The 15,257-nt window shown below is 36.3% G+C and overlaps 1 protein-coding gene across 1 annotated transcript in view; it reads right to left on the bottom strand.

Moving 5' to 3' along the window:
* Window positions 1–11,317, bottom strand: part of arid5a (AT-rich interactive domain 5A) — a 33,152-nt gene extending 21,835 nt beyond the window's left edge. Inside the window, exons 1-2 of the mRNA XM_032516789.1 lie at window positions 11,093–11,317; window positions 6,225–6,295 (exon numbers count right to left, since the gene is read on the bottom strand). Coding sequence (XP_032372680.1) covers window positions 6,225–6,295; window positions 11,093–11,156 — 135 coding nt within the window. The 5' untranslated portion in view covers window positions 11,157–11,317. The remainder of the gene's footprint in view (window positions 1–6,224; window positions 6,296–11,092) is intronic.
* Window positions 11,318–15,257: the final 3,940 nt, after the last annotated feature.

Genomic DNA, 15,257 nt, shown 5'->3' with positions numbered 1-15,257 from the left:
GAAAGGAACATTTATTTCAGATTTGTTTTTAAATCCCAATAAGTCACGGGTCAATTTGTGACCGAGGGACACAAGAGAGTCCCGAAGGTGGAGAACACCAGGTTACTTGTATTTTAAGTACCCCCCCCCCCCCTTTGTTGTTTTGTTTCTGTTGTTTGTTGTATTCAGGTGATTATTTCCTACATAGACAACTTTTGTATTGCATGTATGTTTCGCATTCCCCAACGAGAGTGTTGTATGTTGTTGCCTTTCTAAATTAATAAAAACAACATTTCATCCTGTCGGTCTGGGGATTGAACCAACAACCTCTCGGTCACAAGCGCTGAACTTCATGCCAACGCTGCCAGGTAAGGTGATGAAGTATAAGAGTGCCAAATTTCGGGGTAAGTAGGTAGTTTGGGCGGGGGGAGGGGGGGGGGGGGGGATATTTCCCGCTTGAAATTCAAGAAAAGAACGATGGAAAATCTCCAAAAGGCATCAAATGACAGTTAGACATTCGTATATATGTCACAAAAACGTTGGATTTTATTTCAATTATTTACACTTTCAAAACAACAGAAACCAAAAATGGCGTCTGCAAAAGTTTGGGCACCCCGGCAGAGTTTATACCTTGTACCCCCCCCCTCCGAGATTTCTGGGCTGTCTGTCATGCACTGCTCCTTTAAGGTCTATTTCAATTATGTTGAAATCAGGAGATATGAAGGCCATGGCAAAACTTTCAGTTTATGCCTGTTAATGTAATCCACTGTGGATTTTTTGGGGGGGGGGGGGCCGGACTTCACCCAGAGACCGAGGTTCAGGTCCCGCTTGAAAATACAAGTAAACAGCAAAGGAGGGGGGGGGGCAGGACTTTCACCCAGGAGACGAGGTTGATGTCTTGCTTGAAAATACAGTAAACAACAAATAGACTGTAAATAAATGGACTGTTGTTATTTAGCGCTTTTCTATCGTTCCAACTTTACGGAAGTAAGTAGTAGCGTCTGATTTTAACCCAACACACCTTTTATTTTCTACATTAACTACCAGGAAGTAGTTTTTTGGGCTCAAACGTAATCAAACTGCAAGTTTCACAGCGTTAACAACGTGTAAAGACTGCGACTGTTGGGTTCTCTTGTAGAGATACCGTAACACGCGTTAGGGTTGTTTCAGGGGACATTTTATAGACCAGCAGCTCCTTCTTAACAGTTACACTTGACGCATTCATTAATTTGCTCATGTATTGTCTAAACCAGTGATTCCCAAAGTGGGGGTCGGGACCCACAGGGGGTCGCGAGCCAGAGTGGGGGGGGGGCGGGGTCGCAAGTTGATTTCCAGAAATAAAAATAAAATGTAAAACAATTAGAAATGGCATACAGCATGTTAGCCATGATTTTAACACAAGATAAAACTGGTGGTACTAATTTAAAATAAAACCAAGCAAATTTCTTTGACCTCTCCGACCCCTGAGGTCATTGCAACAGATTTACAACATATTAGCGACAGAATCGCTGTAACAGGGCGGTGTGCAGCGCGGTTGAATGTGGAGGACGATCTCCGAGTAGCTGGTCTCCAACATTAGACCAGGACTGGACTCTGAGCTCCAAACACACTGCACATCCATCTCATTAGGTTAAGTTCAAATTAAAGTAATGGGTAAATTACTGTAAAATACTGTCATGGCTGTTGTCAGTGTGTGTTTGGATACGCCTACGCAGTAGTGCGTGGCGGTTTGCGCGCAATGTTTATATACGTGTATAGTGGGGGGGGGGGGGGGGGGGCACGTTACTTTGGGGGTCGTGGGCTGAAGTTTTGGGAACCCCTGGTCCAAGCCTTGTTTGCATTGTCTGTATCTGTCTCGCCCAGCTGATGTCTTGTATTAATGTCTTTGTCCTTATGTAATCAGAGAGGCTCCGAATCAGGGTAGCAGCTGTCGCCATGGTCCCGTACACGTTCTGTGATGCTATTCAACTGCTACACTGCGGTGCCCTGCTACGTCCTGCAACGTCCTGCTAGTCCTGCTAGTCCTGCTACGTCCTGCAACGTCCTGCTACGTCCTGCTACGTCCTGCAACGTCCTGCTACGTCCTGCTAAGTCCTGTACGGCATCCTGCTAGTCCTGCTGTGCCTTGTATGCCGCACAGCGTCTGCATGCCATGAACTACTACAAAGAAACTGCTACAAACTACTAGTTTTTCTATTTTTGTTATTGCCCACTCTTCATTCTAACCCAACGGCCGTCAGACACCGCCTACCAAGAGCCTGGGTCTGGGTCTGGGTCTGGGTCTGTCCAGGTTTCTGCCTAAACGAAGTTTTTCCTCGCCACTGTCGCACTGTTGCTTGCTCTGGAGGAAACTACTAGACCTGTTGGGTCCTTTTAAATTCTGGAGTGTGGTCTATCTGTAAAGGGTCTCCAGATAACTCTTGTTATGAATTGATACTATAAATAAAATTGAATTGAATTGAATTGAATGTAACTGTATTGTTGTTTTTAGTTGTCTAAATGTGTCTTTCCATATCGATGTCTTGTATTAATGTCTTTGTCCTTATGTAACTGTATTGTTGTTTTTAGTTGTCTAAATGTGTCTTTCCATATCGATGTCTTGTATTAATGTCTTTGTCCTTATGTAACTGTATTGTTGTTTTTAGTTGTCTAAATGTGTCTTTCCATATCGATGTCTTGTATTAATGTCTGTCCTGACGTGCTGGACCATGTTTTAATGTTTCTGCAGAACAGGAACCTGCTGAAAACCAGTTTTTAAACTGAGTCGGGCCCGTTTATTTATTGTAATGTAATCGTTACTTTTTCTAACTTTCCTGTATAATAAATAAATAAATGAAATGAAAACTAATCCATTTAATGGTGAAATGAATTCACAGGCTAATGTTCAGTTATAAGTTATAATTAGTGAGTGTGTAATAATTAGTGAGTGTGTAATAATTAGTGTGTGTGTAATAATTAGTGTGTGTAATAATTAGTGAGTGTGTATAATTAGTGTGTGTAATAATTAGTGGTGTGTAATAATTAGTGTGTTGTTGTATAATAGTGGTCAATAATTAGTGAGTGTCATAATTAGTGTGTGTAATAATTAGTGTGTGTGTATAATTAGGGAGTAATATTTGAGTGTTATAATTAGTGAGTGTGTAATATAGTGAGTATAATTTGTGAGTGTGTAATAATTAGTGTGTGTAATAATTGTGAGTGGTGTAAAATTAGTGTGGTGTAATAATTAGTGAGTAAAATTGTGAGTGTGTAATAATTAGTGGTTGTAATAATTAGGTGTGTAATAATAGTTGTGTGTGTAATAATTAGTGTGTGTAATAATTAGGTGTGTGTAATAATAGTGTGTGAATAAATTAGTGTGTGTTGTAAAATTAGTGTGTGTAATAATTAGGTTGTGTGTAATAATTAGTGTGTGTAATAATTAGTGTGTGTGGTAATAATTATGTGTGTGTAATAATTAGTTGGTGTAATAATTAGTGTGTGTAATAATTGTGGTGTGTAATAATTAGTGTGTGTAATTCAGTGGTGTATAATATGTGTGTGTGTAATAATTAGGTGTGGTGTATTGTGTGTATAATTAGTGTGTGTCTTCGGCTGCTGCACTGCGTCTGGATCAGGAGGCTGTTGCCGGGGGCGATGTTGCATAAAGTTCAACAACTTTCGGTAACGGTTTCAGATCTGATTCACAAAACGCTCGATGGCTGAACAGGAAACGTCTGCAGAAGAAGAGACGCACTGGAACCCCTTCACCGCCTCCCCCTCCCTCCCTCCCTCCCTCCCTCCCTCTCTCCTCTCTCTTAATCCTCCCTCCCTTTTCTCTCCCTCCTCTCTTCTTTCTTTCTTGTTTATTGTGATGTGGATCCCCATTGGTCTGAAATAAAGTTTGTATATTTCTCTCCCTCCCCCTCTCTCTCTTTGCTCCCTCCCTCCCTCTTTTTTCTCTCGCTCCCTCTCTCTTAATCTCGCTCTCTCCCTCCCTCACTCTTTATTTCTTGTTTATTGTGATGTGGATCCCCATAGGTCTGAAATAAAGTTTATACATTTCTCTCTCTCTCCCCCTTTCTCTTTCTCTCCCTCCCTTCTTCTCTCTCTCTCTCTCTCTCTTTCTCCCTCCCTCTCTCTCTCTCTCTTTCTCTTCTTTCCTTCCCTCCCCCCCTCCTCCTCTCTCCCTCTCTCTCTTCTCTTCTCTCTCCCTCCCCCTTTCTCTTTCTCTTCCTCCCTTCTTTCCTCTCTCTCTTTCTTCACCCTCCCTCTCTCTCTCTTTCCCTCTCTCTCTTTCTCTCACCCTCCCTCTCTCTCTCTTTCTCCCCTCCCTCTCCACCCTCCCTCTCTTCTTCTCTCTTCTCACTTCCTCCTCCCTCCTCTCTCTCTCTCTCTCTCTCTCTCACCCTCTCCTCTTTCTCACTTCTCTCTCCTCCCTCCCTCTCTCCCCCCCTTTCTCTCTCTCTCTCCCCCCCCCCCCCTCCCCCCTCTTTCTTTGAAACACCAGAGAGAATTTCATTGTGAAACACTCGCTATTTCCACTAGATGAAATGTGTTTTTGGAAAACGGCGTGGGTGCTGTTGATGTCACTGTGTTGTGTGTTGATGTGTGCGTGTGTGTGTGTGTGTGTGTGTGTGTGTGTGTACGTGTGCGTGCGTGTGCGTGCGTCTGATTCTTCTCGCAATGATTGCCGTTGGCGTGCTGACTCGATGCTATCGGCAGGCCAGCGGTGACCACGGAAACCGCCGGGCTTTCAACTCGCATCAACCCAGGAAATTTGATGAGCGAAATTGTGTTTTCTCATATTGTCCCTCTGCGACTCAGTTACCAGAACCATGGCTTGTGGGGACCCTCCTGCAGTTTCTCTATGTGCAGATATTGATGTGTGGCTCATGGCGGTGAGATGTGCGTGCGAGCCGTGGCCCTTTTAGGCCGAGGTGGAAACACAACTTTTACTTCTACTTATAACCCTCGTGTTGTTTTTCTGTCGACCGTGTCCCTTTTTTTTGCTTTTCTGGGTCAAAATATAAAAATGTATGCACAAGTTATTGTGACTTTTTAAGCAATTTTTGTCTTCAATTTTGCTGTAAAATTGAATAAGAACACCTAGATGAAATGAAACTCAATGAAAGTAGTGCACTCGTCATTTTCTCTGCTTGTGATGAGCGTCGTGGGGAACCTGCCACGTCATTTCTTTCGACAATTTGGTTGAAAAGAAACCCAAATTTCTGATATAGAAACTTTTTGAAAATGGGTAAAGTAACTCTAAAACTTCAAAATGTACTGATAGTAAACGTTAGTTACATGTAACACACAGTAGGTGAGGGGGAGACATACTCTTATGCTTACTTTATGCTTATTTACACTTCATTTAGTTGTATATTGTATAGTGTATATTATATAATGACATCAGAGACCTTTTGGGGCGACTTCTAGCTCACCCAGTGGGAGTCCTTGGCAGCGGCCCGGGGCTCAAACCCACCATCCACCTTCTCCCCCCCCCCCCCCCCTCTCTTCCCCCCCCCCCCTCCCCCCTTTCCTGTCTATCCATTGTCACTATGGAATAAAGGGAAAAGCCCCCAAAAAGAGCCTTTTCATTTACTTTTTTCACTCACTGTGAATGGGATTTAAAAGTAGTAGCCTCTAAAAGTACAATACCTTTACTCAAGTAAAAAAACAGTATTATTACTTTTACTTAAGTACATCAAATCACAGGTATCTACTCAAATCTACACAAGTAAGAGTAAAACGTAGGTCATTTAAAATCTACTTAGTTATTGTGCATTTAACCTTTTATACTTAATCTTCTGTGATTTGATAAGGGCCCAAAGACGCTTATAATTAAAAAAAAACGTGATTTGACCCGTAGTAGCCTATAAAAGTACAATACTTTCAAGAAAATATACTCAAGTAAAAGTACAAAAAACTGATTTAAAAAAACGACCAAGTTACAGTAACGTGAGTACTTGTCATTTGTTACTTTCCACCGCTGCTTTCAGGACACAAAGCCAAGTCACTTATTCCTCGTTACTCATTTCACAACCAGATGAAACGACTGTACACACAGAATCGGCTTTTGAAGCAATCGTAAATCCACCCCAAAAAAAAAAAAAAAAGAAAAAGGGAAATGAAAACCCAACGTAGGCTACAGCTCACTCAGAGCTGTCTGTGGTCACTGATTAACCGAAACTGATGGAAATGGCCCCGACTAACGCCAGAAATCCAACTGACTATTTCATCAGCAGTGATTGAGGGTTTCGTACCTGCGTTCCTGTCCCCTTGTCTTCGTCACTGCTCGCCGTGTGTTGGGACGTCTCACTCTGGCCCTCTTGAGCTTCAGGAAACACAGCAGGGTCGAGACATTTAGTATTTCACAGCCTAAGAGTACAGTGTGAATTTTGAATTCAAACAACCACAGTTAAGGTAGCGAGTACTTCTTCATTTCAAGAAAATACTGGCGAATGTCCTGTGTTACCGAAACATTATCTGACAGATTTAGATTATTATTGAGTGTGTGACAACATCATGGAAAGGTTCCCTACAAAGGTAGACCTTATTGTTAAAGCGTAAGATCCGGTTAGTTTAAAATGAAACAGCTCAAAAATCACCATCACCAAACCCACTAGACTCCATGTAAATAAACAGTGATTCTTTCATCGCAAAACATGATTCATTCAAAGTCGACAGAAACAAAATAAAACTATCAAAATTCGTCTTGGTTCATTTTTCCTCTGTTCCAACAATCACCACTCTGGTCTGGTTGAAGTAAACTCTTAATTCTCCCATTTACATGTGAAATTATGCTGGCTCTATGCACGCTAAAAGTAGTGATTTTTTACATGGAGTCTGGTGGAGATATGCTGCTCTATACACGCTAAAAGTAGTGATAATTTACATGGAGTCTGGTGGAGATATGCTGGCTCTATGCACGCTAAAAGTAGTGATTATTTACATGGAGTCTGGTGGAGATATGCTGCTCTATACACGCTAAAAGTAGTGATTATTTACATGGAGTCTGGTGGAGATATGCTGCTCTATACACGCTAAAAGTAGTGATTATTTACATGGAGTCTGGTGGAGATATGCTGCTCTATACATGCTAAAAGTACTGATTATTTACATGGAGTCTGGTGTGTTTGGTGATTGCGACTTTAGGGCTGTTACTAATTAAACACAAATGATCTTACTCTTTAACATGAAGGTCTGTCTCTGTAGGGATCCTTTCCATAATGTTGTCAGACATCAAAAAGTGGGTTTAAGTGGAGTCACACAACACAAGCACATCGCTTTGACTACAAGAGCAAAGTGTGAATTTAAATTCAAAGAACCTCAGTTAAGGAAGCGAGCACTTCTTCATTTCCAAAAAAATATGGGTACAGTAAACGTCCTGGGTTCCCGAAACATTACATGCAGAAATGCAAATGTTGTGCCACATTGACGTTGTGTGAACTGTGCTATGGAGGATTGGTTGGCCATGGTTACTGTGAAGCCAATGCTATGTTGTTTATGGTGTGCTTTATTTCATATTTAATATAGTTTCACTAAAACTACAACTCTTCTGTTATAGTTTTCTGTTTTGTTCCTTTCTGAAAAGTATTTTACTGTGTGGGATTTGGGGGCTCAGGCTGTTGTCCTGGTCTTGGACCTCCGGTAGCCCAATCAGGCGGGTGATAGGTCGGGTGTAAACTCGGTCCTCTATCTGGACTCCACCAGTCCTCACTCGACCATCGGGGCCCGGAAGACCTCGGCCGACCTCCCTGCTGGTCCCGGTGAGCGAGGCAACAGGGTAAAACCTTTACTTTTACCTCTACAGACGCCATTTTGTTGTTTTCTGTTATTTTGAAAGTGTAAATAATGGAAATAAAATCCAACTTTTTTGTGACATATTATATAAATGTCTGATCTGTCATTTGATGCCTTTTTGGAGATTTTTTTTCCATCTTTTCTTGGCTTCTTTTATGCACATTAATACCCATTTTTTACCTGAGCCCCATTGTAATGTAATACCACTGACTTAGTCTGATATAAAACCTCAAGCTGCAAAACCACTTCCTGCTCATGAACACAACCGCTTTGTTTGCTGCGCCGGATGATATTGGCACACACAAACATACACGGCGATATTTGGCGAGGGTGAGATAACCTCAAACAATACACTGATATCGACATAAAGTAGAATTTCTTATTCTGTGTGGGTACGCAAAGATAAAACCATAAATAATAACACGTGATACTACTGTTGGACGGGGAATGCGAGATCAGGGTCGACATTTACGGGTGATTTTAAGATGCATTTTCTAATCTCTGGGATTTTCTTTTCTTATCTAGGTAAACTAAGTTAAAGATTGATAACTAAGTTAACCCTCCGGATGTCTTTGGGGTCAAATTTGACCCATTTTCCAAAAATATGTCTATATCAGAAATTGTCAAAAATGAACACGGATGGTTCCATTTAATGCTCTTGTCAAGTAAAAGTAAGGATCTTCCATTAAATTTGGGGTGTTTTATTCAATTTTATAGCATGTTTCTGCTTTTCAAACTCAAAAATTAGGTTTAGTGTTCATGAATTCCAAGAATACGTGTAAAACTCGTATGGGGGGGGGGGGGAGAAACATCAAATATAAAAGTGCCAAAAATGTTGGAAAAAGGTCGAAAACGTAGGAAAACATTTTACAAAAATAAAAAACAATTAAGTGCAAGATGTTGAAAAAATCAACACAAAAGGAGAAAAAACAACTTAAAAAAAATTAGGAAAAATAATAATCAAATAATAAAAAATTTATGCAACAATGTGCTAAAAAAAAATAACAATAAAGGCGCAAGATGTTTAAAAAAACATTGAAAAAAGCAACATGAAAGGAGAAAAAACAACTTCAAAAAATTATAAAAAAATTATAAAAAAATTGTTAAAAAATTATAAAAAATTAATGCAACAAGGTACTTCAAAAAACTAACAATAATGCGCAATATGTTGAAAAAACTTAAAAAAGCAACACAAAAGGAGAAAAAGCACCTTAAAAAAATTATAAAAAAATTATAAAATAATAATAAAAATTTATAAAAATGTTTTTAAAAAATAACGAAAAAATTATAAAAAAATAATGCAACAATATGTTACAAAAAATAAAAAGCGCAAGATGTTGAAAAAAGTTGAAAAAAGCAACATAAAAGGAGAAAAAGCAACTTAAAAAAATTATTAAAAAATTACAAAAAAATTATAAAATAATAAAAATTTATAAAAATGTTTTAAAAAATTAGTGAAAAAATTATAAAAAAATAATGCAACAATATGTTACAAAAAATAAAACTAAAAAGCGCAAGATGTTGAAAAAAGTTGAAAAAAGAAACATAAAAGGAGAAAAAGCAACTTAAAAAAATTATAAAAAAATTACAAAAAAATTATAAAAATAATAATAAAAATTTATAAAAAATGTTTTAAAAAAATAATAAAAAAATAATGCAACAATATGTTACAAAAAACTAACAATAAAAAGCGCAAGATGTTGAAAAAAGTGGAAAAAAGCAACATAAAAGGAGAAAAAACAACTTAAAAAAAATAGTAAAAAATAATGCGACAATATGCAAAAAAAAACTAACAATAAAGCGCAAGATGTTGAAAAAAGTGGACAACACGAGGGTTAAAAGTAAGTAACCTTTAACCTGAGCTAAGCTCAGCCTGACATGGGAGTGTATGGGTAATAAAAACACATTAATGCATGTCATTAGGAGGAAAATAAAGCACGCTATGGGAAGGAAACGCGATTCTGAGAATGAATTTCTCTTTTCTTGACAACCCAGCGCCCTCCTCCCACTCCGATATCACCAATATGCTTCTCTTTTGACTTCACTTGCTTCCTGTGCTGCGGCTTCAACTCTAATTCTGCTTTCAGAAGCCTCCAACTTCCCCATTTCATGTGCTGAGGAAATAGCTTCAGTATATTTAGTGGATTAGCTTCTTTTCTTTGGTTTAACCCTTGTTTGGTATTCGGGTCAAATGGACCCATTTCAGATTTTTACAAGAAGAAAAATGGAACAAGTTGCATTTTTTTTTCTACCTGAAATCAGCGTCCTTTCCTTATTTCCTGTGATTCACATGTATTCCTGACTCAATTCAGAACTTTATTCTGGATATGACACTTATGTTGTTTCCATAGTGGATTTTTAACATGAATTATGATAAAAAACTAACCCCCACTTCCATGTTTAACAGTGTGCTAGTAGAGACTGATGCATTCCCTAAACATAGATGTTATCTCAGCTGTTGGAAATTGAGATAAAGACGATATTTGTTAAAAGATTATGAAGTTAAATGTTAAATCAGGATTGTTTTTAAAACCCCAAATAAGTCCCGGGTCGGTTTGTACCGACAGTGAAGGCAACACGAGGGTTAAACGGGTCTTTTTTTGTCCTCCTGCATCACATCTTTAGACGTCTTTATTTTTTTATCCTCCACCTAAAAACTAAATTGCGTTTTGACACATCCACAGATGAGTGGAGAGTCAGTGCGTGACAGAGGACTCAGAAATGAAAGCTCTAAATGAATAAGATCAAGATTAAACCGAAATATGGGTTAGATATGGATCAGAGGCAGAGCTGTGTGACTGGTTATTACAACACCTGCGGTTCATAACAAAGGAATTCCTGACGCATTGTGGCTTTCTATACATCACATCACGGTACTTTTCTTTTTCACAAAAGCAGGTAATTCACATCACTTGGTGCAGTTTTTCCACATGTAAGGTCATTTGAAGTGTTGAGTAGCGAAAGGGAAAAGTCATTTTTTGTTGTTCATCGGTGCAAAAATGCAAAACAGGTGAATAAATAAGTAGAAAAGAGCCACTAAAAGTCTCATAAAGAGACAGAAGAGTGTCAAAAAAATTGAAATAAAGGCGTAAAAAACACATGTGAGACATTCACAGCATGATTTATACTCAATACTCAGGTAGTGTCAAGTGCATTTCTGGCTCTTTGGTTAAAAAACTCTTCCTGTGTCTGTTAAATTGTCTCGAAATGACAGTATTTCAGTGATAAAAACAGTAAATTATGATAATTAACTAACTACACAAGACTTAAGCTGTTGTTTTTAAATGCGTGTCACAGTGAACGTGTTGAGTATCAGACGCTCTCTCACCCATTTGCAGAAGTTGTGCGTCTTCTCGTCTCCGGGGGACAATGTTTGGGGGACAGTAATTCATGCGGCGACTTCTTCAACTTGACATCACGAAACAGGAAGTTGTCGCCACACGTCAGTTTCATTGGTTGGCCCGATCGCACCGCAGCTAATGACTCTGGGAAACGGAGTTTCTTTTCTGTCACTCAAGTGTTTTCTGTTTCATCACCTGGTTCTCGGACCAGAAACCACCAGCAGGGCTGGAGGGGTTCGGTCTTCGGCTCCATGTGGAGGAAAAGAAGACAAAATGTCACAACAACGTAGAAACAAGCGTCAGAAGAAGCAAAAAAATACAGTAAAAAAATGTCAAACATTTTTTTTAAATTTTTTTTGTCCCTTTTATCCAAGGTTTTTATCACTTTTGGTGTCATTTTTTTTAAATTAAATTTTTTTTTTTTTTTTTTTAAATTGTCAAAAAAATGACAACAACGTAGAAACAAGCATCAGAAAAAAGCATTAAAAGAGCATTTTTTTCAAACTTTTTTTCACATTTTTGTCACTTTTATCCAAGTTCTTATCACTTTTGGGCATTTTCATCAAAGTTTCTGTAATTTTTCCGGTGTTTTTGAAGATTTTTTTGTAATTTTTCCCGGCGTTTGTGTCACTTTGATTCAAGTTTGTCCTTTTTCCCGAAATGTTTTTTTTAAAACATTTTTGTCACTTTTATCCAAGGTTTTTATCAGTTTGTGTCATTTTTTTTGATTTAAAAAAAAAAAAATTAAAAAAGTTTGTCAAAAAAATGACAACAACGTAGAAACACGCGTCAGAAAAAGCCCAAAAAAAGCAAATTTTCACATTTTTTTCCACATTTTTGTCACTTTTATCCAAGTTTTTATCACTTTTTGTGTCATTTATCTGTCATTTTTTTTGATGTTTTTTGATTTAAAAAAAAAAAGTTTGTCAAAAAAATGACAACAACGTAGAAACACGCGTTAGATGAAGCAAAAAAAGAGAGCAAATTTCACATTTTTTTCACATTTTTGTCCCTTTTTATCCAAGTTCTTATCACTTTGGGCATTTCATCAAGTTTCTGTCATTTTCCGGTGTTTTTGAAGATTTTTTTGTAATTTTTCTGACGTTTGTGTCACTTTGATCCAAGTTTGTCCTTTTTTTCCCGATTTAAGGCGATTTCTTCTGCGCTTTTGATGTTTTTTGTGTTCTATTCCCCGGAAAAGGCGACAACGTAGAAAACAGCGTCAGAAAAGCCAAAAAAAAGCAAATTTTCACATTTTTTTCCACATTTTTGTCACTTTTATCCAAGTTTTTATCACTTTTTGTGTCATTTATCTGTCTTTTTTGATGTTTTGATTTAAAAAAAAAGTTTGTACAAAAAATGACAACAACGTAGAAATACGGTCAGAAAAAGCAAACAATACAGTAAAAAAATGTAAACATTTTTTTAATTTTTTTGTGCCCTTTTATCCAAGGTTTTTATCACTTTTGGTGTCATTTTTTTTAAATTAATTTTTTTTTTTTTTTTAAATTTGTCAAAAAAATGACAACAACATAGAACAGCATCAGAAAAAAGCATTAAAGAGCATTTTTTTTCAAACTTTTTTTCACATTTTTGTCACTTTTATCCAAGTTCTTATCACTTGGGCATTTTCATCAAAGTTTCTGTAATTTTTCGGTGTTTTTGAAGATTTTTTGTAATTTCCCGCGTTTGTGTCACTTTGATTCAGTTTGTCCTTTTTCCCGAAATGTTTTTTTTAAAACATTTTGTCCTTTTATCCAAGGTTTTTATCCGTTTTGTGTCATTTTTTTTATTTAAAAAAAAAAAAATTAAAAAAGTTTGTCAAAAAAAATGACAACAACGTAGAAACAGTGTCAGAAAAAGCCCAAAAAAAGCAAATTTTCACATTTTTTTTTCACATTTTGTCACTTTTATCCAAGTTTTATCACTTTTTGTGTCATTTATCTGTCATTTTTTTTGATGTTTTTTGATTTAAAAAAAAAAAGTTTGTCAAAAAAATGACAACAACGTAGAAACACGCGTTAGATGAAGCAAAAAAAAAGAGCAAATTTTCACATTTTTTCACATTTTTGTCCCTTTTATCCAAGTTCTTATCACTTTTGGGCATTTTCATCAAAGTTTCTGTCATTTTTCCGGTGTTTTTGAAGATTTTTTTGTAATTTTTCCTGACGTTTGTGTCACTTTGATCCAAGTTTGTCCTTTTTTCCCGATGTTTAAGGCGATTTCTTCTGCGCTTTTTGATGTTTTTGTGTTCTATTCCCCGGAAAAGGCGACAACGTAGAAACAAGCGTCAGAAAAAGCCAAAAAAAAGCAAATTTTCACATTTTTTTCCACATTTTTGTCACTTTTATCCAAGTTTTTATCACTTTTTGTGTCATTTATCTGTCTTTTTTTTATGTTTTTTGATTTAAAAAAAAAAGTTGTCAAAAAAATGACAACAACGTAGAAATACGGGTCAGATGAAGCCAAAAAATAAATTTCACATTTTTTCACATTGTCCCTTTTATCCAAGTTCTTATCACTTTTGGGCATTTTCTCAAAGTTTCTGTAATTTTCGGTGTTTTGAGATTTTTGTTAATTTTTCCGGCGTTTGTGTCACTTTGATTCAAGTTTGTCCTTTTTCCCGATGTTTTTTTTAAAACATTTTGTAACTTTAACAGGTTTTATCAGTTTTTGTGTCATTTTTTTATTTAAAAAAAAAAAAATTAAAAAGTTTGTCAAAAAAAAAACGTGAGAAACACGCGTCAGAAAAAGCCCAAAAAAAGCAAATTTTCACATTTTTTCCACATTTTTGTCACTTTTATCCCAGTTTTTATCACTTTTGTGTCATTTATCTGTCTTTTTTGATGTTTTTTGATTTAAAAAAAAAAAGTTTGTCAAAAAAATGACAACACGTAGAAACAACGCGTCAGAAAAAGCAAAACAATACAGTAAAAAAATGTCAAACATTTTTTTTAATTTTTTTTGTCCCTTTATCCAAGGTTTTTATCAATTGGTGTCATTTTTTAAATTAATTTTTTTTTTTAATTTGTCAAAAAAATGACAACACACAATAGAAACAAGCATCAGAAAAAAGCATTAAAAGAGATTTTTTTCAAACTTTTTTCACATTTTTGTCACTTTATCCAAGTTCTTATACTTTTGGGCATTTTCATCAAGTTTCTGTAATTTTTCCGGTGTTTTTGAGAGATTTTTTTTAATTTTTCGCGTTTGTGTCACTTGATTCAAGTTGTCCTTTTTCCGAATGTTTTTTTTAAAACATTTGTCACTTTTATAAGGTTTTATCAGTTTTTGTGTCATTTTTTTATTTAAAAAAAAAAAAATTAAAAAAGTTTGTCAAAAAATGACAACAACGTAGAAACACGCGTCAGAAAAAGCCCAAAAAAAGCAAATTTTCACATTTTTTTCCACCTTTTGTCACTTTTCCAGTTTTATCAATTTTGTGTCATTTATTGTATTTTTTTAATGTTTTTGATTAAAAAAAAAAAGTTTGTCAAAAAAAAAAATGACAACAACGTAGAAATACGGTCAGATGAAGCCAAAAAAAATAATAATTTCACATTTTTTCACATTTTTGTCCCTTTATCCAAGTTTTTCACTTTTGGGCATTTTCATCAAAGTTTCTGGAATTTTTCCAGTGTTTTTGAAGATTTTTGTAATTTTACCGGCGTTTGTGTCATTTGATTCAAGTTTGTCTTTTTCCCGAAAGTTTTTTTTAAAACATTTGTCACTTTTTCCAAGGTTTTTATCAGTTTTGTGTACATTTTTGATTAAAAAAAAAAAAATTAAAAAAGTTTGTCAAAAAAATGACAAACGTAGAAAACACGCGTCAGAAAAAGCCCAAAAAAAGAAAATTTTCACATTTCTTTCACATTTTTGTCCCTTTATCCAAGTTTTACACTTTTGGGCATTCATCAAGTTTCTGTCATTTTTCCGGTGTTTTGGAAGATTTTTTGTAATTTTTCTGACGTTTGTGTCACTTTGATCCAGTTTGTCCTTTTTCCCGATGTTTTAAGCGATTTCTTCTGCGCTTTTTGATGTTTTTGTGTTCTATTCCCCGGAAAAGGCGACAACGTAGAAACAAGCGTCAGAAAAAGCCAAAAAAAAGCAAATTTTCAAATTCTTTTCCACATTTTTGTCACTTTTATCCAA

This window comes from Etheostoma spectabile, chromosome 5 (genome assembly GCF_008692095.1).
Source record: "Etheostoma spectabile isolate EspeVRDwgs_2016 chromosome 5, UIUC_Espe_1.0, whole genome shotgun sequence".
NCBI classification, from domain to species: Eukaryota; Metazoa; Chordata; class Actinopteri; order Perciformes; family Percidae; genus Etheostoma; species Etheostoma spectabile.
This window is presented reverse-complemented; position numbering and strand designations above follow the sequence as displayed.